A 22563-nucleotide genomic window follows, 5' to 3' on the forward strand; every position below is an offset into this window, starting at 1 on the left:
AGTTACACATAATTTACTTTCCCTCCTCAACTTCTCAGTAACATTTTTCTCCTTTTACTTAAGTGGACTGTTCAGTTGAGTAAGAATTATCTGCATGAGAAAGGTTTACTGGATTCAGTGCTTAAAAGGGTTTTTTTTTTGGTTTTTTGTATTTTGTTATATAAAATTTGTCTGTCAGTTGTGGTTGAAGTTTTAAACTTTATCACACAGGAAATTTACAAGAAGACAAAAATAAAAAACATTTCAAAAATGCTTTGTAAAACCTCTCAATAATTTGAATTTTGATAATGCAGAGCAAAACATTGCAGTAATTCAGGTTTACTCAAAAGTGGAAATCCACCATCTAAATTTTATACCGCAGTTTGTAATGCCAGCACATAGAAGAACATGCACTTGTGTGCTTAGAGAGCCACATTCCTCAAGCCTGTCAGTTTATTTTTGTTCTATCATTTGGAAACACAATGGATGTTGTGCTCTGAAGTGTCACCTGTTGAAAAAGTACTCAAGTGCATGTAAGTTCATTTTTACTCCCAAATGGGGACACAATTTCCCATTGTATCTTTGCAAATTTCCCTTGGGAGACTTCCAGATTATTATATAGGAAGTTGTCAGGCTAATTTTTCTAATATTTTACCTAAATTTCCTTTTTAAAATTTTTTTCCCATCTCATTCTTCCTAGTTATAAACCCTTGCACCATGCAATTTACTTCCTCACCATCCTTCATTTCTGGAAGGGTATGACCTTAGCATGGACCCTCCCCCTGAGTATTAATTAGCCATGCTATACACATTGTCATTATCCTCACTCATTTTTGTTCTTCTATGGAGGGCATCAATTTTTTTTAATTAAATTAATGGAGATATCATATAATCTCCTAGAACTGGAATGAACCTTGAAAGGTCATGGAGTCCAGCCCCCTGCCTTTACTAGCAGGACCAAGTACTGATTGTGCCCCAGATCCCTAAGTGGCCCTTTCAGGGACTGAGCTCACAACCCTGGGTTTAGCAGGCTAAAGCTCAAACCACTGAGCTATTCCTCCCCCCATCCAGTTTATCTAAATCTTTCTGGTTATGAGGTATCCAAAACTGACCACACTATACCAGATGAAGATTCTCCAGAGTCATATAAATGTCTGCTATATTACTAGAGAAGGACTATTTCTGTATTCTCTATCATTCTGTAGAAAAGATTCCAACTGGAGAAGACACCATCTTGACTCTTACCAATGGAAAGGAACTGATTGATAATATGATATTTGGAACCAGTGACCAAAGGCTTAGGTTCACAGAGTGAAGCAGCAGTGCAAGGTATTCAATTGCAGGAGACCAAAATTAGAGAAACAGAATACTTTAGTGAGTAATTGTTGATAAGTGGACATATTAAAGTCCAGCCACATAAAAGGCAGATGGGGAATCCTAAAAGATATGATCATTAAGATATAACTAACAATTCCTCCATGTCACCAAGAAAAATGTATTTGAATAATTGGGAAGTGAGCCAAAGTTTGTAAAAACAGACATTCACCTATCTAGGTACTTCTATGGCAACTGTCACCATAGGATAGGAGTGCCTTCATAAAAATTAGGTAAACCATTAGTTAAAGATATACATCTGGTTAATATGCATTATAGAGAATTACCAAATTAATTTACTGTACCACTGACAACTACTTTTGAAGAGTCCTGGACAACTGAAGGTTAAATTTTTAAAAAGAATTAAATAAGTACAGCTTGATTAGAGGTGACTATGTGTAGGGAAATGAGAACATTCTACAAATATTTAAAAGGTGCAAACACCTAAAAAAGGAATGGAGTTATAAAGCATACTGGAAAGGGGCATGAGTAGGAGAATGGAGAATGATGCTAAGAAAGAGAAATATTAAGATGACTAGCAAGAAGAGTTTTCTAAAAGTGAAATATATTAGTGTGTGAAATAATATCACAAGGGGAAGTGGTGGAAGTCACCCATCACTTGGGACATTTAAAACTAGCCCACACAACATATAAGCAATATTACAATACAAAACTGTCCTTTATTGGTAGGAGATGGACTAGGAGACATAACATCTAATTTCTAAGATATCCATAATTGTCTCTTGGGCAACTTGTGCATAAGTTTCCCATAGTTCTTCATTCTACAGAACTAAAAATTAAATGTCTCTGCTTTGGAAGAACAGAGCTAAGTCATGTAATTCTTTCACACATCCATCTTCCACGTCTAAGGACTGACACCGGAAGTTCAAATCATGTTTACAGCTGAATTGGAACACATCAGGTGAAAATCCAGTTCTAAGCAAACATCAGAAAACTACCACAGAGTCCACATAAAATTGATAGTCTTTATTCAACCGAAGCCTAATTCTGTCACTGGGAAAGAGTGCTATAAGTCGAGTCCCCCAACACACTGGCAAAGTTATGTGAAGAAAACAAACCCAAACACACATTGCTGCCCAAATTTATAACAAGCATCTCACTCAGTAAGATGCTTCAGCAATGTTTATAGCATTCCAAGGCCCTAATCTTACAAAGACTTACACATGGGTGTACTTTACATACCAAGTAGTTTCACTGACTTTAACCAGGACTAACCACAGTGCCTCAATTCAAATGCGGGTGTAGGTCCTTTGCAGGATAAGAGCCTAAATCTTAACAGTTACCCTGAAATGGATTAAATAAGCCAAATTCCTCAACAGGACTAACTACATTTTCTAAAAGTGACTTTCCCTCACACATATATTAACAAAGATGGCTACATGAAAGAACAAAGAAAATATGAACAACAACAACATTTTGCTTCCTTGTAGCAAAATAAAGCCCTAATTATGCAATTGATACCATGTAGGCAGACAGTCATATCCACATGATGTCCCCTCATCCATAGTTTTCACTGGAGTAGCAGTCTGCTCACACACTATCAAATGCAAGATCGGGGCCAAAAACTAACAGCCAATTTGTCTGATCTTGACTTAACAACATGAAAACAAATATGAAGCAATTCTTTCAAATCACATTTATAACAGCTAAGCCCAGAGCCTAACCCCCAAAAACTTACTCATTCCCTTGGCGTGCAGTTGAAGCAAGGCTGTCTTTAAAATGTATGTGGAAAATGGTGGGTGCTGATTATTTGAGGGCAAGATTGGGCCATAACACTTTTGCCAATATGAAGAGAAGTTGTGCTTGATGATTTTGAAACCAACTTTATGGACTCATCAGACCTCATTAGAGTGCTTAATTTCATTACCTGTGACATTCTTCTAGTGCAAGATGACTGCATATTTGAAAATCTGTTATGAAATCCTTATAAGGACCAGTATTAGAGCAGAGATAGAATACAATAAAAATTGCTGGTATAAAAGCAAATCAGAACTTCAGAAAGTGCTTGCACACAGGCTCAAATGACAAAATCCCTTACATAATTAAATGTTTTTAAAGCACTCTGAAGATAAGCAGTGCTATATTCTTGCTTTTCCCTCTTCAGATTATATTAAATTAATTTCAAGTAGGGGAACTATATTATTTCCAGTTCCTCATTCATTCAAGTCTATGTATGTAACCCCATTTTGTGTCTATTCCAAACACCACAATCCTGAATCTCTGACGGCAAAAAAAGGGCAGAAGCAGCCACACTGAACCATAGTGGTCAGTTAAAAAGTATGTGAAAAATTGAACTCCATTCCAAGCTTTCCAATTCCTGCTGTGGTACTGACGTCAACAGCGGTGAGGGGTTGGATTACCAACTGCTTTGAAAGTGCCTCTTAAATCACACCAGGGTGAAAATATTTGACAAATATGAGCCTTGATAAAAGTTGTCAGGGCAGCAGGACATTACATGTAAAGCCAGAGTAAACCAGAATGTTCTGTCACTTTTGTTAATGGTCTGATCATACAAAGCCCATTTGATGAACATATATGCAGTTGAAGCCAAGAGAAAAGAACAGAAGGACCAGATCCCAAGATATTTAGTGTCGCCTTTTATCTTTTAAATTCATGGTCAAAATCTTCCCTAAAAAACACAGACACATAACCCTTGCTGACTTCAGCAGGAACAGCACATGCTATGTCTGAGAACAGAATCTGACCGCAAGGGTCAAAAATAGCTTTTTTACTGAATATTTCATCATTGGTTCAGTTTTTTTTCCTGATACTCTCTGCAGTGACTGTCTTTTCATGTTCCTGTGCAACTGTAATTCTAAACCAAGGGCTTTCCATCATTTACAGCGACAAGGGCTCTAATGGTATAGCAAGAGTATATATGGTGGTTAGAGTAATATCAATGTTTTTCCCAAACTTTTCAAGGATTTAAAATGTGGGTATAGGAGCCTCAAATATTATGGGTGCCTGAACAATGAAATTCCAGCTGCTACTGATTTTAGTGTCTTATAGAAAAATCTAATTTGTGTTTTTTAATTTGTCTATAGCTAATTAAAGGGAAAAGATACATAAACTCCAGCTCCTTGAGCCACCGTTTCAAAGTAAACAAGTTAACATCCAATCCAAAACCAACACACATTGTACATTTAATCCCTTTGGTCTCCCATCCTCCTCTCTCACATTCTGTGGGAAAGCTATTTTCGTTAGAACAAATTGCATAGCTTTGGTTGCGGAATCAGAGATGGGTGCTCCCATCTCCCACGATTTCTCCTACACACATGAAGACTGTTGGATGGCCTACGTAAAAGGAGTCTACCAGTCTCAAGGAAGATCAAGGTAATGGTCTAAACTACAACTTATTGCTCTAGCTGTTTGCTGAGATAATTGTAATACCCCTTTTTATACAAGCACATTTCAAGGAGAATCATCATAAAAACACTTTTGTTGGCACTACGAGGCTCAGGATTTACAGAAAAAGCTTTTCATAATGAAAACAAATTACAAAAAGCATTGCCCACAAAATGGAAATTCTGAGTTTTGACCATCTCTAGTCAGTAGTGACCAGTCACGTTAGTGACCAAGGCACCAAGAGACTAAAAGGAAGAGCCAAGCATCTCTGAGGAAAAAGCAAAACATAAAATCATCATTTCATTGAGACAACTGAGCAAATGTTGAAAGCAATTTGCAAATGAATCTAGATTCAAATGCTTCAATAACTTGGCTATGACCAATCAGCATGTTCCATTTCTAGGAGTTTTCACTTAACCAAGTTTCACTGACTTACATGTTTGCAAAAAATGACTGAGTCAAAAGTTTGAGGATTCATGGAAATGTAACTTAGAATCTGCAAGCATTTGTATTCACTTTGCAAGCATCTGGAGACACAACCAATTTGGTACCAGAATCAAAACCATCTATTTTACCTGACTGGTCACAACTAATCAACATAACTCAAGTATCAAATACTAAACACAGAGGACTGCAAGCAATCAAGCCAGAATTAAAAAGTTTCAAATACTTTGACACAACATATACATTTGAGGAAATTGTAATGGGCTGTTAAAAAGTCTGTGAGAGGGAAGCAAGTCTAGATTTGCTGAATTCAGTGTTAGCTGTGAATTATTTACTCAACCCTAATATATACATAAGGTTAAATAACATTATTTACATAAATTAAACAAGAACTATTTTAATGAGCAATTTTGTGATCTAATAAATTTCTCATTAGCTTCTGAAAAATTAACATAAGCCAATATATGGAACATAGACAGATGGTGAAACCCCTGTTAATAACTGAACGGTGAACATGAAGTGTGTTTTTACCTTGGCATTCATAGCCTCTTTCTTCATAGCCGGCATTACACAAACACTTTCCTATGGGCACTAGCCATTCGCCTTCTGTACTGCAATACATCTTGGGTGGATCTTCCTCCTTGGAGTGATTGACACAAGAACCTTGCACTTCTACCAATGACTGTGAGTCCATAGGTACTGTATCTGGAAACATGGCCAGGTTTTTTACAGTGAAAGGGCACTTCTTGAAGTACACTCTCACTGATACTAAGGCAACACATGCACCCACATCTTGAAAAGCCAGGTAAAAACCTTTCCTGATGACAGGTCCCACTTCACGAACTTCTGTATTGAGCTTGAGAATTCGATCCCCAAGATCCATTTGAGTGAAGCTCTCATCAGCTGCAATGGTGTCAATCTTTGTAAACTGATGTTCTCTGAACTTGACCGAATGGTCATCATCAGACTCCATATAATAGAGATTGAAGGTCTCTTTGCAAGTGCCCAGAACCAGAGGAATGCTATTACAGTCCCTTAGAGTAAACTTGAGCTCCACATAGATTTTCTGAGCTGAGTTGCGTGGAATCCAGTTTGTTCTCAGCCAGTTGTTCTGACTGTGATCCATAACATTGCATACCTGGTAAGTTCTGATTGGTGTATAATGTTCATCAACTCCACTAATCTCTTCCCACTGAAAAAAAAAAAGAAAAGAAAAATATATTAAGTATATTGATTATGTCAAGAGCAATAGTAATTGCATTTAGAGCTTCACATTATGATTAAACAATATAATGAAGGGCCTGACTCACTTTAGAAAATGTCCCTGCTTTACCTAGAAATTTGATGGGAAAATCTTGTCAAATGTACACTTCCTGTTCCCATGAATATATTAAGCATATATAGCAGTTACCATTAAGTAGTCAACATTTATCAAGTTACCACAAAGTTTAAAAGAAAATTGATAGTTATTTCCCTATGCTTAAAAGTGATAACTGTTAAATGTTGACTTTTGAAATGAGAGAGACAAGGAGGGTGGAGGTAAAAAAAATGTATTGGACCAACTTCTGTTGGTGAAAAAGAAATGCTTTCAAGCTACACAGAGCTCTTCTTCGGGTCTGGGAAAGGTAATGGGAGTGTCACAGCTAAATACAAGGTGGAAAAGATTGTTAAGGAATTAGTACACATTGCAAGAGTGAAGTCTTCACCATTCAAGGTGAAGTCAACAATTAACACCTCTGCAATCATAGGATAAAGGAGAGTTAGTGGGCTACAGATTGCTGTAAGGAGACATAAAAACAGCATCTCATTTGAGTCCATGATTTTTAGTGTCTTGCAAAGTTCCCCATCTCATCTTTTGAAGTTGTTGTGGAGATTTCCTTTGAGGACAAGAACTGAGAGGTCAGATATGGAGTGATTGTTTTATGACAAGTGTTTGCACACTGGTGTTTTTGTCTTTTACAATTTTTCTGTGTGAGTTCATTCGAGAGTATAGTGATTGTCTGCCTTCATCCACACAATTGTTATTGGGGCATTTGATACACCGGATGAGGTACATCACATGTTAAAAAGACATAACTGGTTACTATATAAGACATTAAGACAAAAGCTTATGCCCAAATAAATCTGTTGGCCTTTAAGGTGCCACCAGACTCTTTATTGTTTTTGTGAATACAGACTAACATGGCTACCCCCTGATACTTTTTAAGGCTCATCACTGTGTATATCCTCATACTTAGACACTCTAAACAGTTGAAAAAGTCTGTTACAAGGTTTAAACAGGCATCTCAAGAGAAATTCATGGTCTGTCATTGGCCACTCTTGGAATTCAATTAGTTCATAATGAAATTTTAGGACTTTAATAGTTTCTTTAGATGCCTCTCACTATAAAGCAACCTACTTCAGAGATTGCAATTTAGTTTATCTGGTACCATGATCCAGTCCACTTTAGCTTTGCTACCACAATTACTAAAAAAATAACCATTAGCTTACCTTTTATAGCATCCTGATTACTCAGGTCCTCCCAGTGCTAGATAGGATTTTACACCACACTCATCACAATGATATCTTATAAATATGGTCCCATCTTACAAATATTTTTGGATATTTTATCTGACAAATCTATGTGTTTTTCCCGTTTGCAAAAAAATTCATGAACCAGTCCCAATTTCTGCTCCCATATTGTTAAACACAAATATTTGCAGGTTACTTTACAGAGAAAAAAAAAATCACCCGGGGGATGGTTACTTCAAGTATTCTCTATTAGGCCAGGTCTCCCCTACAAACATATATCAGTATAAGTAGTACATCTCTCAAGGGTGTGAAAAATCCACCCACCTGAGCGACACAGTTATATTAACCCAACCCCTGGTGTAGACATCACTATGTCAATGGGAAGGTTTATCCCATCAACATAGTTATCGCTTCTCTTGGAGATGGATTAACTGCACCGGTGGGAGTAGTTCTCTCATCAGTGGAGTAGTATCTTCACTGAAGCACTACAGTGGTGCAGCTGCACAGGGCAGCCCTCCCGCTGCAGCATTTTAAGTGTAGACCTGCCCAAAGTCACTCAGGATGTGTGATGGACTCTTAAGTCACACCGTAAGTTTTCTGCTCCCTGAATGGATGACTATAACAATGTTTTGAACAAAAGCAAACGGTGAACAGCTCTTATTGGTATATTAATACTGTTGTTTTCAAATGATTATGAACATGCAACCATAGTATCCATTCCACCAAAACGTTAAGCAAACAAGAATTTGGACATGCAAATGTTCACAGGTATTGAATAATAAGGAGCATAAACAGGACTGAACTTTACAGATATTTGCTTGAATTCTTCAGCATTGCTAATCATCTTTTTGTTTCAATACAGAACAAGCTCTAGTACATCAACACCAACATCAGGCTGCTGCCATGCAGCAGGCACTTTACGCATTATTACAGTCACCATGTACGGGTTCTTGATTGCTAGCAATTTCAGAATATCCATCAACCCAAGAATGTAGCCTGACTTATGTGAAAGACTCAGATGACTAACATTTTAAATTAAAACAAAACAGAAAATAAGACAGACAAAATACACCCAGCCCTGAGACTTATAAAATACCTGTTACAACTCCCAAACCTATTCTTATAGCTTTAAACGGAACTACATGTACACACAGGAATACCACTGTTGTCATATTGAAGTCTGGCTGGTTTTAGCTGTTACAGAAATTCTCACACCTCATTGTCACTCTTAGAGATACACACAACACATTCAAAAATGCAAACCCTATGTCACACTAGCAACCTGATGTAATATAGCTAGAGAGTTCTCAGCCCTAAAACAGAGCTCCTGCATGGTACAAATTTTGGAATGTGTGAAGTAGATGGAAGTAAATATTTTCAGAGGGACCACAACTATTCTTCAGGACAGATCAGAATTTTTTCCAAAGAAGTGCCTTCCTCTGTGCACTCACATCAATTCTGCATTTAAGTTTTGATTCTGATCAGCATTCATCTGATACAGCATCTGCCATCCAATGATCTCAAAGTAGTCCATAGTAAACATTAACTCACTAAGCTTCACAAATAGGGTGGGGAGAGAAAGTGATGGAGGGAGGGGGATGTAGTGAGGGGGCGGGGCCTTGAAGAAGGATTGGAGGAGGTGGGGCTTCGGAGAAGGGGCAGAGCAGGTGTTCAGTTTTGTGCGATTAGAAAGTTGGGAACTCTACTTACAAAACCCCTGTGAGACAGGGAAGTATTATCAACACTTTGCAGATGGTTAAACAGTCCCAGAAGGGTCTACTGATCTCTCAGAAGTCACATCGCAAGTCAGCGACCTAGTGAAGAATAAAACCCTAGAATTGTTAATCCCAGCTTCCAGTTCCATTCAGCAGCATTCCAGGCCTTCTAAGGGCCTGTCTACATGAAAATGTGGCATGGGCTTAATTTAAGATATAAGACACTATTAAACCAAAATAAGTGTCCACATCGGAATTTGCACTGGATTAACTACATCAGTTTAAAAGCAGATTTAAATTAAACCAATGCAACTTCTGTATATGGACAAAGACTCAAGGGAAAATATTATTTATATGTTAATCATCAACTTTTGCACTTTAACTATGAAATGCAGGATTTCCAGAACAAACAAGGTCAATTATTGAAGTCTCTCAAGATTAAATTAGATAAAATTATAAATAACAGTTACTAACCTCTATAGAAACTGGAGTTCTTCGAGATGTGTGGTCCCTATCTGTATTCTTCTCTGGCATTGTCATGCACTCCAAATGTCTGAGACAGGGTAATTTTTGCTAGCAGCATCCATTGGTCCACTACTGCACTCTTCCTTCCTCTACTTGTGCTCTGGACCAAGGGCATAAGGAGCAGTGAAGAGCAACCATTTCTCCAGTCCTTTCTCTACCACAAATCATGAGTGAAGGATTGAGACACAGGAGGAGGAGTACTCAGATAGTGGAATACAGGTAGGGAGAACACATCTCAAAGAACTCTAGTTACTGTACAAGATAAGTAACTTCTTTTTCTTCTTCAGGTGATAGTCCCTATGCATATTCCACGATGAGTGACTGACAAGCAGTACCCACTGAGTAGGAGGGTGTGATGCCCTAGGTTGATCGCAGCTCTCATGGGTCCAGTGAAAAAAATTTTTTGGACAGCAGACTGGGAAGGAGGAGTGTTGCGTTTGTTTCTGTGCACCTCTGCTACTTTTGTGGCAGTTCATACCCCCTTTGGTGATAGTAGGCTTGTGATACTTGTGAGGCTGCCTGTGACACTTCTTCTGTGTCACCATATATATCCCCAAGGAGCAGAGGGTCACCCTTGAGTCTTTAATTTAGTCTTTTTTCACTAAATAAGCTATTTCCATCAAATCCTCCACAGGGGATTGAACTTCCCTGGAGCATCCTGAGGAATGAAGTCAGGCTTTGCTCACCATAACAATGCAATCACCATTGATCTTGAGGCTGTCATACCCTATAGGGATGTTCTAGACACCAATCTACCCTCCTTGATAAAGGCTTGAAATTGTTCTTTATCTTTGCTTATGAATTCTGAAATCTTACAGTAGTTCACAAAATCATACTTTTACAGCAAGGCCATGTGAGGAGGTTGAAATGTTTGGCTTCTTCATCTGAGAGGGTGGACGTTGGGAGCTGTTGTCCACCCCTTTCACTGGCAGCTTGAACCACCAAAAAAAAATGCGGAGCAGGATGAGTGAACAAAAATTCTGCTCCCTTGGCTTTACCAGTTCAGGATATTACATGGACAGCTCCTACGGTGCTCATTAAGACTAACAAGAAGGATCCGGCATTGGTTAAAGTGGTCCCAAAGAGATAGGTTACCAAAGGGCCCAAGGGGGGTACCCCATCTTCTAAGGTCAAGGTAGGTCCCAAGAGATTATAGATCCCCTCCCTGGACTCACATGTCTCAGTGGAGGTGATATTGGTCCCTCCCAATGCCAGATTCACCCAAAAATGAAAATGTAGGTTCAATCTGTAATGGTGGTGACATCAGGACCATTGATGCAGAAATGCCAGAACTGGCAGAAGCAGGATTGACTTCCATCACAGCGTCCATGGATCAATGGTGTCAGCATCTCCCTTGTAGTAAGGACCAGATCTGATAGGAGGGGAGATTCTGGATCCTGACGGATGACATCATACTGAGTAGCGTATCTACCCCCACTCAGAGAGAGAGAGAGAGAGTGTGTGTGTGTGTGTGAGAGAGAGAGAGAGAGCGAGAGAACAAGCATGAGCGCACCAGCCCTTGGAAGCTGATGTCTGCTTATGCAAGCATGGTGCTGCATGTGGTTCTTGGTGCTTGTACTTTGTCACTACCAATGGTTGTCCTGGCCTTGGCTCATGTCTCTCTGTGCTCAGTTCCAAAGGTCCCGTTCCTGTCGACGGTGCCAATATAGAGTCACTCAGTCTTTGGAGCCTGCAGGTCAGTATAGTGACCCTTATGGACTCTTGATCCTTGCAGAACTGGGCACAGAGTCACTTGACTTGGAAGGTGATGGGGAAGAAGTCCTCCACTTAGAGGTGGATCCAGGAGTGGGAGGGAGGGGATTTCTCTTTAGGATTTTGAGAGAGCTTTCTACCCTTATGGTGAGCTTGGGAGAAGGAGTCTTTGGCTCTACCCTTGCTTGCCCCGTGTCAGAAGTGGTAGTGTTGGTGGCTCACTCAATACCTCTGCCCACTGTACGGCGGGTGGAAGGGAGGTCTGCCTTGCCCAGATCAGACTGGGGGCCTCATGGCACTCTCCCTGAGATGTTCCCTACGTCTGAACTCTTGTGCTTTCCAGGTTTGGCTGGGAAAAGAGCAGGAGATAGTACAGTTAGTGGACATATGAGCTTCTCCGGGGCAGTATAGGCAGCTCTAATGGTTGTTGCTAAACCAGGAAGCATCACGGGCAGGAGATTCAGCTTTTGAAGTAAGAATCATGAATATAACCTGTATCCCATACAGAGGAGAGGAAGCTTGGAAGAAGGGGTTCCCAAAACCTTTAGCTAAACTAACTACTAAAAACTAACAACAAATATTTATATTTACAATATTTACGGATTAGAAGTTGAAGAACCAGTCTGTGGACACTGGAGGATTGCATCTCAGACCACACAGAGGTAGAAAGGAACTGGAGAGGCAGGCAGTCCACACCACCTCTAATACCCTCCATCTGGAGCACAAGGAGAGGAAGGGCACAGGTGCAGATCAATGGACATTGTCAGCAAAAATCTTCTGGACTCAGGTGCATGGAGCACATAAATAGCCACAGTAGAATACACACAAGGACCAGCACTTGAAAAACAACAGGTATTTTATCTGGAAATTTAAAGTAATTCACAATAATTTACAACTGATTTATTTACCATTGTCCACATCAATATATACATTAATATACTTACACTTACTACGGTAGATACACACAAGAATAATAACTCTATTTGCAGAATTAGCATTGCTCAATAGACAATGCAATTTTATTTCAGTAATTTCACTGAAGTTTGAAGTTTCATACATCCACTAACCCAACAACTTTCTAAGCTGTCAAGTTTACACAAGCTCTTGAATGTAGGTGTATTAATTGTATGATAAAGCAAATAGCATGACTATCTTCTCCACAGATGATTGCAAAGAGTAATTATCACTTCATTAATTTGTAATGAAGACCAAATTGCATGTAAATGATTGCAGATTGACATTTCAGTCCAAGTGTTCCAACGGGAAGGCTCCAAATACTGTGGTACTTCTGAATAAAGAGCCCAGTCCTGCTTCCGTTGAAGTTAACAGAACGTTTGCTTTTGACATCAATAGATACATGATTGGGCCCAAAAAAGCGGTGTTATGAGCCCTAAATTACACTCTTCATGCAAGAGACAAGGTGGGTGAGGTAATATCTTTTATTGGACCAACACCTGTTGGTGAGAGGGAGTTCTATGCTTTCGAACTCCATAGAACTCTTCTTCAGTTCCGTGCAGCTTGGAATCTTGTCTCTTTCACCAACAGTAGCTGGTCCAGTAAAAGGTATTACCCCACCCACTTTGTCTCACTCATATCCTGGGACCAAAATGGCTACAACAATTCTTCATGCAATACATTTTTTTCAAAACAACGTAGTGGCCAACTTCATATGATAAAATTCATGTATCAGCCCCCCCCAAAAAGCATGAGAGTATCTTAAAATCATTATAGATTTTATTAATACAATAATCATAATAATTGATAATAGGTTGGAGATCCAAAATACAATTGTACAAATTAGCAATACTGAGTAAATAAGACAGCTGTTCTCAGTGCTGATTTTACTGACTTAAATGAAGAATAGCACGGCCACATTTGCTATGACATCGAATCCTATGAAGGCATATATGCATAATTTATGTGGGCCTTTTTGATCAGTCATATCCTACGGGACTTCTCATGCACAAGATTGCTCTGAACATGGCTAATCCCAAGGCCCCATGTTGTTTCACTATTGCTAAGTGCTACATTCATGCCCTACTTCATACCATCAGAAAAGTGAACAAGCGAGCTCTTTTTAACGTAAAGGTCACTGAGATATAAACCATCACCCTCCCTCCAGAATGGCAGTTGTAGTACTCCCTTTATGATGTACTTGAGCTCTGTTGGTATAGAAACAGATCAGATAATGCTCAAATAAATCTAGGTCTCCTAAAATGAAGCACCTTTTGTTGGCACCAGCACATTTACTTCTATTTTTTATCATTATGTTGTTAACAGATAAAACAAATAGTCACTCGAACCTTTAATTGCAGTAAATGGATACTTTGGCTTGGTAGGGAGAGGTAAATGCCACTGGAATATTTTCTGATTACAGATCTTGTTAGAGGCTAAGTATCAAAGGGGAAACAATCAAACACCTTATTTCAGAGCATCATCACACAGTCAACGTAACTTTACGTGTAATGATTTACAGACTGAAATCACAGTACAAGACAGAAAGCTTAGTAGAGGGAGAGAAAAAAATAAAGATGACTAAACATGAGATAAAGTTGCTTTCAGCTGAGATTTGAAAATAGAGTGTAAAAAGTGTAGAGACACAGGAGGGCTGTTCCAGATAACAGGAACTGCGGTAGGGAAGGCTGTCAGTGTAGTAGTTAGATTTTGAAAAGGGCCAGCGATAAAGTGGAGAAAAGATTAGAAAGACAAAATGAAAAAAAAAGTATAGAAGGCTTTTCAAAGAAAAGGACATTTTTGAACTGGACCCAGATATGCCAGTAAATGCAGAACCCAGCGGAGTTATTTGAGAACTGCAGTGATGAGTAGAGGGCAGCATTCTGACTATGCATGAGCCTGGACAGCTGGGACCTCAAGAGGTCACAGAGAAGGAAAATGCAATAGCCAATATGAGCGAGGACCATGGCACAGATGAGGATCTAGGCCGAGGCGGGCAAACTACGGCCTGTGGGCCGGATTTGGCACCTCAGGGCTTTGGATCCGGCCTGTGGGATTGCTCCCGTGGCACTGCAGGCCCTGCACCACTCTCAGGAGTGGCTGGCACCATGTCCCTGGGGCCCCCAGGCCCTTGCCTCCAGGCACTGCCCCCCACCTCCGCAGCTCCCGTTGGGCAGAAACAGGGAACCATGGCCAATGGGAGCTTTGGGGGAGGTACCTGGAGGTGCAGCAAGGGCAGCACATGTGGAGCCCTCCGCCCCACCTCTCCCAAGGGCCATAGCGCTTCCTGGGGCAGCGCGGGGCCAGAGACAGGGCGGGCATGCAGGGAACCTGCCTTGGCCCCGGTGCATGCCGCTGCCACTCTGGAGCCCGAACCCCTACTGCACCTGCCCCTCAATTCCCTGCCCTAAGCCCCTTGCCTGCACTGTGCACCCCTGCTGCATCCCAACTCCCTGCCTCGAGCCCCCTCATACACTCTGCACCTCTCCTGCATCCCAACCCCCTACCTGAGCCCCTGTTGCACCCTATACCTCTGTGCAGTCCAACCCCCTGCCCTGAACCCCTTCCCAAACTGTGCACCTCTCCTGCACCCCAATCCCCTGCCCTCAGCCCCTTCATACACTTCTCACCCCTCCTCTGCCCCAATCCCTTGCTCTGAGCCCCTTCCTGCACACCACACCCCCTCCCACACCCCACACGTCCTCCTGCATCCCAGCCTCCTGTCTTGGCTCTGCATACAATTTCCCCACCCAGATGTGGCCCTCGGCTCAAAAAATTTGCCCACTCCTGATCTAGGCAGAAGTGGTGGTAAAGCAGTTGCACAGATAGGCAATGATGTGGCAGAAACATGAGATGAGGAAGAAGAAAAGTTCAGGTTCAAGGCAGATAGTTACAGACTGAGGCAAAGAGGAAGTCTGAGTTCAGGAAAAAACTGGAGCAGACAGAGCTATGTTTGAGAATAGCTTTGAACATGTTTTGTTGAAAGAAAGAGAGAGCCACGCATTTACCTCATCAAGGTAATCAGGAAAAGTGGATGGAGAGAAGTAATTAAAATGTGTCCAGAGATGTTTACAACTAAGTACCATCAGCATAAAGAGACCAAATGTCGGGAATTTATCAACCGCATAGAAAAACCACTCAAACTTTGGCTCTTCCCAGTTGTCCAAAATGAGATATTTTTGAAGTATTCCAGTCTGAAATCATATAAATTTCAGATGATCCCAGCGTACAACCCAGAGCAACTTCATTCTCCTCAATGGAGTTACCCTGCATTTACATTGGTGTAACTTAGGAGAGAATCTGGTCCATACTACATTACTTCTAGTATCTGTCCCGATTGGTTTCAGATCATAGCATTGTTTGCAATACTCTGCTATTGCATCACCATTAGCGTAAGTGAGCAACAACCCATTAAACAATCTGACTGAGATTTTCAAAGGCACCAAAGGATCAGGCGCCTAATTCCCACTGAAATTCAATAGGAATCAGGGGTTTAGCTCCCTTAGGTTTCTTTGACAGTCTCAGGCAATAGGTTGAACAATATATTTTTACAAGTTTATTTTTTATTTGTTACGAAATGTGATATTTGATGTGATTTGACACACACACTGTTCATAATTACTCTCAACTATTCCCCGTGTTTAGACTACTGTTTTTTGTAATGCTTGGCAGTTAAAAGATATATAAATGAACACATCTGACATACAGCGGTGTACCTTCCCAGAAAACATGCCAAGAACATGTTGCTGAGAAAAATCAAAGCAAAAACAACCCATTGGAAGCAAAGATACTGGAGGCACATGAAGATTGCTTCATGTCCTAACAAGCCCCAGACATGCTGGACAGAATGGGAAAATCACCACTTAATTCCAAATAAAAAATATTTTTGCCTGATATTCTTGTTGTCAGCCTAATTGACTTGTGCCCCCTGTGAGCAATTCACACAGGCACCACCACCGAGCTCCTAACAGAGGCAACAGAATTTGATAACGTTCAAAATTGTCATAACTCTCAGTCTAGTGGTTTTCTCCATGGTACTCAGTAAAATTTTGAAGCAAAGAAGAAAAAACATCTTTAGTACATAAGTCTGGGAGATGGATATATATACATTTTTATACTATTTTTTCAACCTTCTGCTATTTATTCAATGAATTTCTCTTCTAAACAATATAATCACTGCAGTGAGAATCTCAGATTTCAGATAGTCTGTATGCGAACACTAACATTTTACTAACTGAATACAAAGGGAATGATAATATCATTCTTTGCTTGGTTGCCAAGCAATTGCACTAACAAAAGGTAAACAAAAAAGAAGGGAACGTATTAACACACAGCTCAGCTTCGGTGCCTACATACTACAAGATTAGTGTAGGCAATGGGTGGGTTTTATTTATTTATTACTGTATAATCCAGTTCTGGCTAACATTTTAAACTTAAGTGTCTAAAGTTCGGTATCTATGACCACATTTCAGCATCTAAGTGGCCTAATGTTCAGAAGTCCTAAGCATCCTTGGTGTAATACAGTTCCTAGAGATAGAGATCACCTGTCAACAATAACGGACAACAAGCACAGTAATTCATAATAATTTGCATTATATTAGACCGAGCTGGAAAATGGGTATATTTCTTGGTAGAAAATTTTGCAAGAATTTCAAAGAATTGGATTTCAACCATAAAGTAGGACTAGAACACTCAAAATTACCTGCAGAAAGCAGATAGTTTGTGTGAAAAAAATTGTTTTGTCAAAAAAACAATATTCCATCAAAAACTGTTTGAATGGCATTTTTTTAACCAGTTCTATATTATACTCTCAACAAGTAGTTCATAGAAATTAATTTGTGTCACTAATCGATAGCGCGTCCATTGAACTTCACTGCTTTTTGAGTATAAAGAAATTCAGTCAACCAGTGTTTTCTTAACCAAGCTTGATTCTACTGAGCTCCTACCCAAATTGTAAGAGTAAACAAATTATTTGGTAAAGTGAAAGCTGAGCATTACATAACTATTATAGTGAGCCCTTTGTCGGTTATCTATTAATCCTCAATCTCACATAAGCTCATACATCATTGGTGTAAACCTGAAACTAACCTAAGGCCCTTAATCTGACTCCCTAAGGGAGCTGTGCCATTAACTGTATTAGTAACATGAAGAAACCTCTGGAAGAGACCTCTTTCTGCTATGAGGCTTCCAAATCAAAGACAGGAGAATAAATAAACAAACCTCCTACTCGCCAAACAATGATCATTAGATCCATCAGAAGAGAAGTCCTTCTTTCTTTGTAGTTAAAATTTTGTGACACTGTCAAATTATTTCAGGTAATTTTCTGCCTTTTTCCTCCTTAATTAGTTAAAAATATAATTGGTAGTATTAAATATCTTATCTGCTGTATATCATTGCAACATAAGGCACCAATCCCAAAAACCTTATGCTCCCAAATATTCAGCACTCATTCAAGTACAGTAGTCTGGTTAATTTCAACTGGACCACCCTTGTGAGAAAGGCAATTTTTGTGAGTTATGGTTTTGGAGGATCAGACCCTAAACTGCTGTCTCCATATGATATGGGAAATACACTAAAACTTCTATTTAATTTCTACTTTCCAGTCTATTAAATACTTTAAATGATTTGCATGGTTTTTTAACAGCATTTTTAGAAAGAGCATTGAAAACATTCAAGATAAAAAGGAATGACTAGATGCCTTTTTGTTTTTAAGATGATAGTTTTCTAGTGAATGTTTTATACTGTAGTGCTAAACTTCGGCAAATACTGATCAGTACAGAAAGTATCATGATACCACATTTCCAGTATCTTTTCTCTCATTTCATCATTCAGCTTCACAACATGAGGAACAGAGCAAGAGAAAGAAATGATAAGGTAAATATGGCTTGGTGATTGTGTGAATGCCAAAACATTACATGTAGAAAGCCTTGGAGAATGGTAACGGAGGATTTTGTAGGGGAAGGGGGCAAAAAGTAACATGTAAGTTTGAAAGAGAGTCCAGAACTCCTCCAATGTATATTGTGATATAGTGTGAGACAGGGCTGTGATGCTGGCAGACCAGGTGCCAGCTCATGCCAAGGCCCCAGGCCACACTGAACACTTACTAATGAATAGCAGGAAACCAGTCTTGCTTACATGTGTGTTAGCGTTGTCAGAATAGATATTAAAGTTAAGTTAATAAGAATATATAGAGAGTTTATGAAATGCTCGTTAGGAAGCTGCATGTAGTGATCCCACATATATTTACCTCTGTGGCTCATGGTATAAAGTTATATTAAGTGTTTGCATTGTAAACCTCTGTAATTGTGTAACACATCCCCCTAAAAAAAAAAAGCAGCATTAATCAAGGTAAAGTGCCCATCCTGCATACAAGATGGCACATTGAAGACAGAGGCCATGTTGACTGCATTCCTAACTCCCTCCTGGAGACCTACGCATCAATGCATCCCATCACTTTGAACTCTGGGACGAAGGGGATAAAAATTCCTGACAAGGAGAAACTGGATCTCTCTCTCTCTCTCTCTCTCTCTCTCTCTCTCTCTCTCTTTGCCTTTTGGACTCTCACAGGGCTGGACCTATGAAACCGAAGCAGAGATCCCCAGGGTCAATCTGGGTTAGCCCTAAGACATTCAGAAGTGACAGATTACTACAACTCTGTCACTTTCGGAACCACAGACTGTAATTCAATTGTGTGTATATGTTGCCTGCTTCATCCTGTAAATAACTCCTTTCCTTTCCTAGTTAATTAATCCTTAATTCCTTTACTATAGGATTGGCTACAAGCATTGTTATCTTTAGTGTGATACTGGAGGTATAAACTGACCTGAGGTAAGTGACTGGTCTCTTGGGACTGGGAACAACGTGAATCTTTTGTGATCTTTAGTGTATAGCAACCAGCTGTCACTTAGTCCAGCTTGCCTGGGTTGCAAGATCGAATGAAATGCCCAAGGGGACTGTCTGTGACTCCATGGTAAGACTGTTACAGTGCTTCAGGAGTTCACGCTTGTTACTGGGCTGATGAAATCTAATTATAGAACATACAACCAGTTTGGGATGTCTGCCCTGCTTTTTGATAGTCTGCCCTGAGGTTGATACTTATGGTTGTGATCCACTCCAGACAGTGTGACAGGGGCATAAAAGAGTTCAAACATAAATGGAAAATGGAATCTTTTCATATATTGGCTAAAAGTTTAAGAAAATAATGACTGGTACCAAGAATTGTGAATACCTGAGATTAAAGAAAACCCTATTTCTGACTAATATAATGGAAAAATATTCCAAATCAGATGATCAATATATAAATATTGTCCTCATGATGTTGCTAAAGTCACTGAGGCTGAGTCTCAAAATATCTATCAGCTGAGACCAGTGTCTACACTACCAAATTTGGAAGGTTTAACTATTCTTTCATTCATTTTCTCTGTAGTTGGTGTTCAAGAGCCAATGAAAATTACTTAGCAGGGCTGGATTTTCTGTTTTCTTTCTCCAGCTTGAAAAAAAAAATCTATTTCATTCAGAAAAGGAGGGAGATGCATTCCAGTACTTTTCCCATTAAAATATATATACACACAAAAATCACCACCCTGATGAAATACACAAATCCATACAGATCCTTACGTGCTTTTCTAAAGCCTTTTTTAATAGACTGCATTTTCTTACTCACTAAATACACAGTGGAGATGAAATAGCATTACTGTAACAAAAAAATTAAACAGAATAGAGAAGCCATTGCCACAGAGTTTAGAGAAAGACATACTAGCACAAAACTAGTTACCATAGAATGCTGTTCTCAGATCCACATGGTGGACCTGGATTCCAGTTCTCTGCTCTCCCTCTCTGTACAGGCATCCCATTGAAGTTTCTAGGATTTTGGGGGAGGGAGGAAAGCAAAATGATAAGCATTAAGAAATTCCATGTGGCTCTAAGAACAGAATTATGTTCTTATTCTACACAAAAACTTCATTTAACCTTGACTAAGTAAAACCCTTTATCTGAGCCTCCAACAGAGGCATGGGAGAGGATTCTAATACAGTAGGATACAAATACAAAATATCCAAGTATTAGTCTTAGTTAGCAAAAGACCAGCCCAACCAACAAGCTTTTACCAAACAAAGACATCTCCAGATTTGCCAGTACTTATCAGAAACAGAAATGGGCCAAAATAGAAAACCCCTGTCCAAGACTGCCTCCCTCAAGCTTTCTATGTTCTGGTAAGACAGGATGCAAACTGAACTACTTCCAATTTTGGTGCGGGTTTTCTGAAAAACCAAATGCTGGCAGCAAACTTTTCTGAAGAAAAAGCGATTCCATTTTTGCCTATGTCTTAACAGAACATGCTCAGATAGATGTTTGCCTTCTGTAAATAGCAGTATGTTGAAAACAGTCCATGAAAATGCTCTCTATCTAAAGTATAACTGATAGAATACCAATAAAATGCACTGCCACAACAATTGAAACACCCGTTTTCAATTAAACAGACCTAGCTAAGACAGAGCATAGCAATTAAGGATTTAACACAAATTAACCTAAATTCTGAAAATCCTCCTACTACACTGGAAGAAAAATAGACTGAGATGTTGAACAGTCTGTTTCTTTCACTTTTAGCTTAAGGGAATGTGAAATTACCCAAATTGGGAAGAACAAAAAATAAGGGAACCCCTCCTTCCAGCTTCCAAAAAGTACACACATTATATAGACACACATACATAGGTTACATACAGACATACATGCATATGAAAAAGAAAGATGGTGACATTAGACCAACATAAAGAATCCTTTATTTATCTTCATATGCTTTAGTTATCACTATTTTTGCATCTCTCCAGTTCAATGACTAGATACTTAATAGTCCATCTGTTCCCATCTCAAGATATTTGCCTTTTACACTCCTGAAAGCAACATTCACTAAATCATGAAACAAATAAATACAGCTCCACCAAAGAAACTGTCTGGACACTTAATTTTCTAATATAGGGGACTTAACAAGATTTCCAAATACACCATTTAGATGCCCAGTTCAGAATTAAGGAAACGAAACAATATTTAAGGTTCTTTCCTTTTAACTGTACTTCTTCAGAAACAGATTTCAATTTTTTTTAACAAGAGATTATTATTTTAAATTTTTTTTATGTGTTCTATCACAATAATATCCTTGGCTGTCGTCCCTTACGGTTATCATGGTACGTAAAAAGAGCACCTTCCATCCTAAGGAGCTTTACAAACCAGATACAGGACACTTCACTACCCCATAAAATGCAGCTACTTAAGGAGAAGAATCCAGCAGCTATTTGGCATAATGGGTACTTCGGTGAACAGAATTTTATCCAAGTTGGAACTTGCCAAGGCACTGAGCAGAACAATTCTAGGTCTGATGAAAAATTCCACTGGGTCCTTGAGTTTTCCACTTCATGTAAAAGATGACACTTCCATCTGTAGTACTCGTAGCATGATGCTGGGCTCTTGATCAATACTTATTATTATATTTATATTTATTATTATTATTATTATTATTATTATTAAAATCTAGCTCTTAGTGCTTTTCCTTTAAATTATCTGACGATTTACTAACATAACTTTCTGCAAAAAGACAGCCAAACAAGTCCTGACCTAGATAACCCCACTTATTTTATGAGATGACAACCTACCGTGGAATGATTAAAAAATAACTACAATGTACAGGTTAGAGTCTGGGAATCAGTTCTAATCCTGACTATCATTTGCTTGATAGGTATCTTTGGCCAAGTCAAATAACTCATCTGTACCTCAGCTTCCCCATCTGTAAAATAAGGCAAACCTTGTCATCAAAAGTGCCTTCCAAGGGCAAACTGTTATTTCACTTTTGTGTCCTAACCTGCAGCTCAGAATAAATAATTTATATCATGGTTAATTTCCACACAGTGTAACTTGCAAAGGCAAAGTTTATGGCTTAATTTGTCCCAGTTTTAGCAAACTGGCATAGTCGAAATATATTCCTACATAATAA

At 39.3% G+C, this 22563-nt stretch overlaps 1 protein-coding gene across 2 annotated transcripts in view; it reads right to left on the reverse strand.

Annotated features, from left to right (window-relative positions):
* The window catches only part of EPHA3 (EPH receptor A3), a 324372-nt gene that overhangs the window by 209022 nt on the left and 92787 nt on the right, over positions 1 to 22563 (reverse strand). For both annotated transcript variants that reach the window (XM_030581675.1, XM_030581667.1), the window contains exon 3: positions 5695 to 6355. In XM_030581675.1, the coding sequence (XP_030437535.1) occupies positions 5695 to 6355 (661 nt within the window). The remainder of the gene's footprint in view (positions 1 to 5694; positions 6356 to 22563) is intronic.

Source organism: Gopherus evgoodei, chromosome 1 (genome assembly GCF_007399415.2).
Source record: "Gopherus evgoodei ecotype Sinaloan lineage chromosome 1, rGopEvg1_v1.p, whole genome shotgun sequence".
NCBI lineage: Eukaryota > Metazoa > Chordata > Testudines > Testudinidae > Gopherus > Gopherus evgoodei.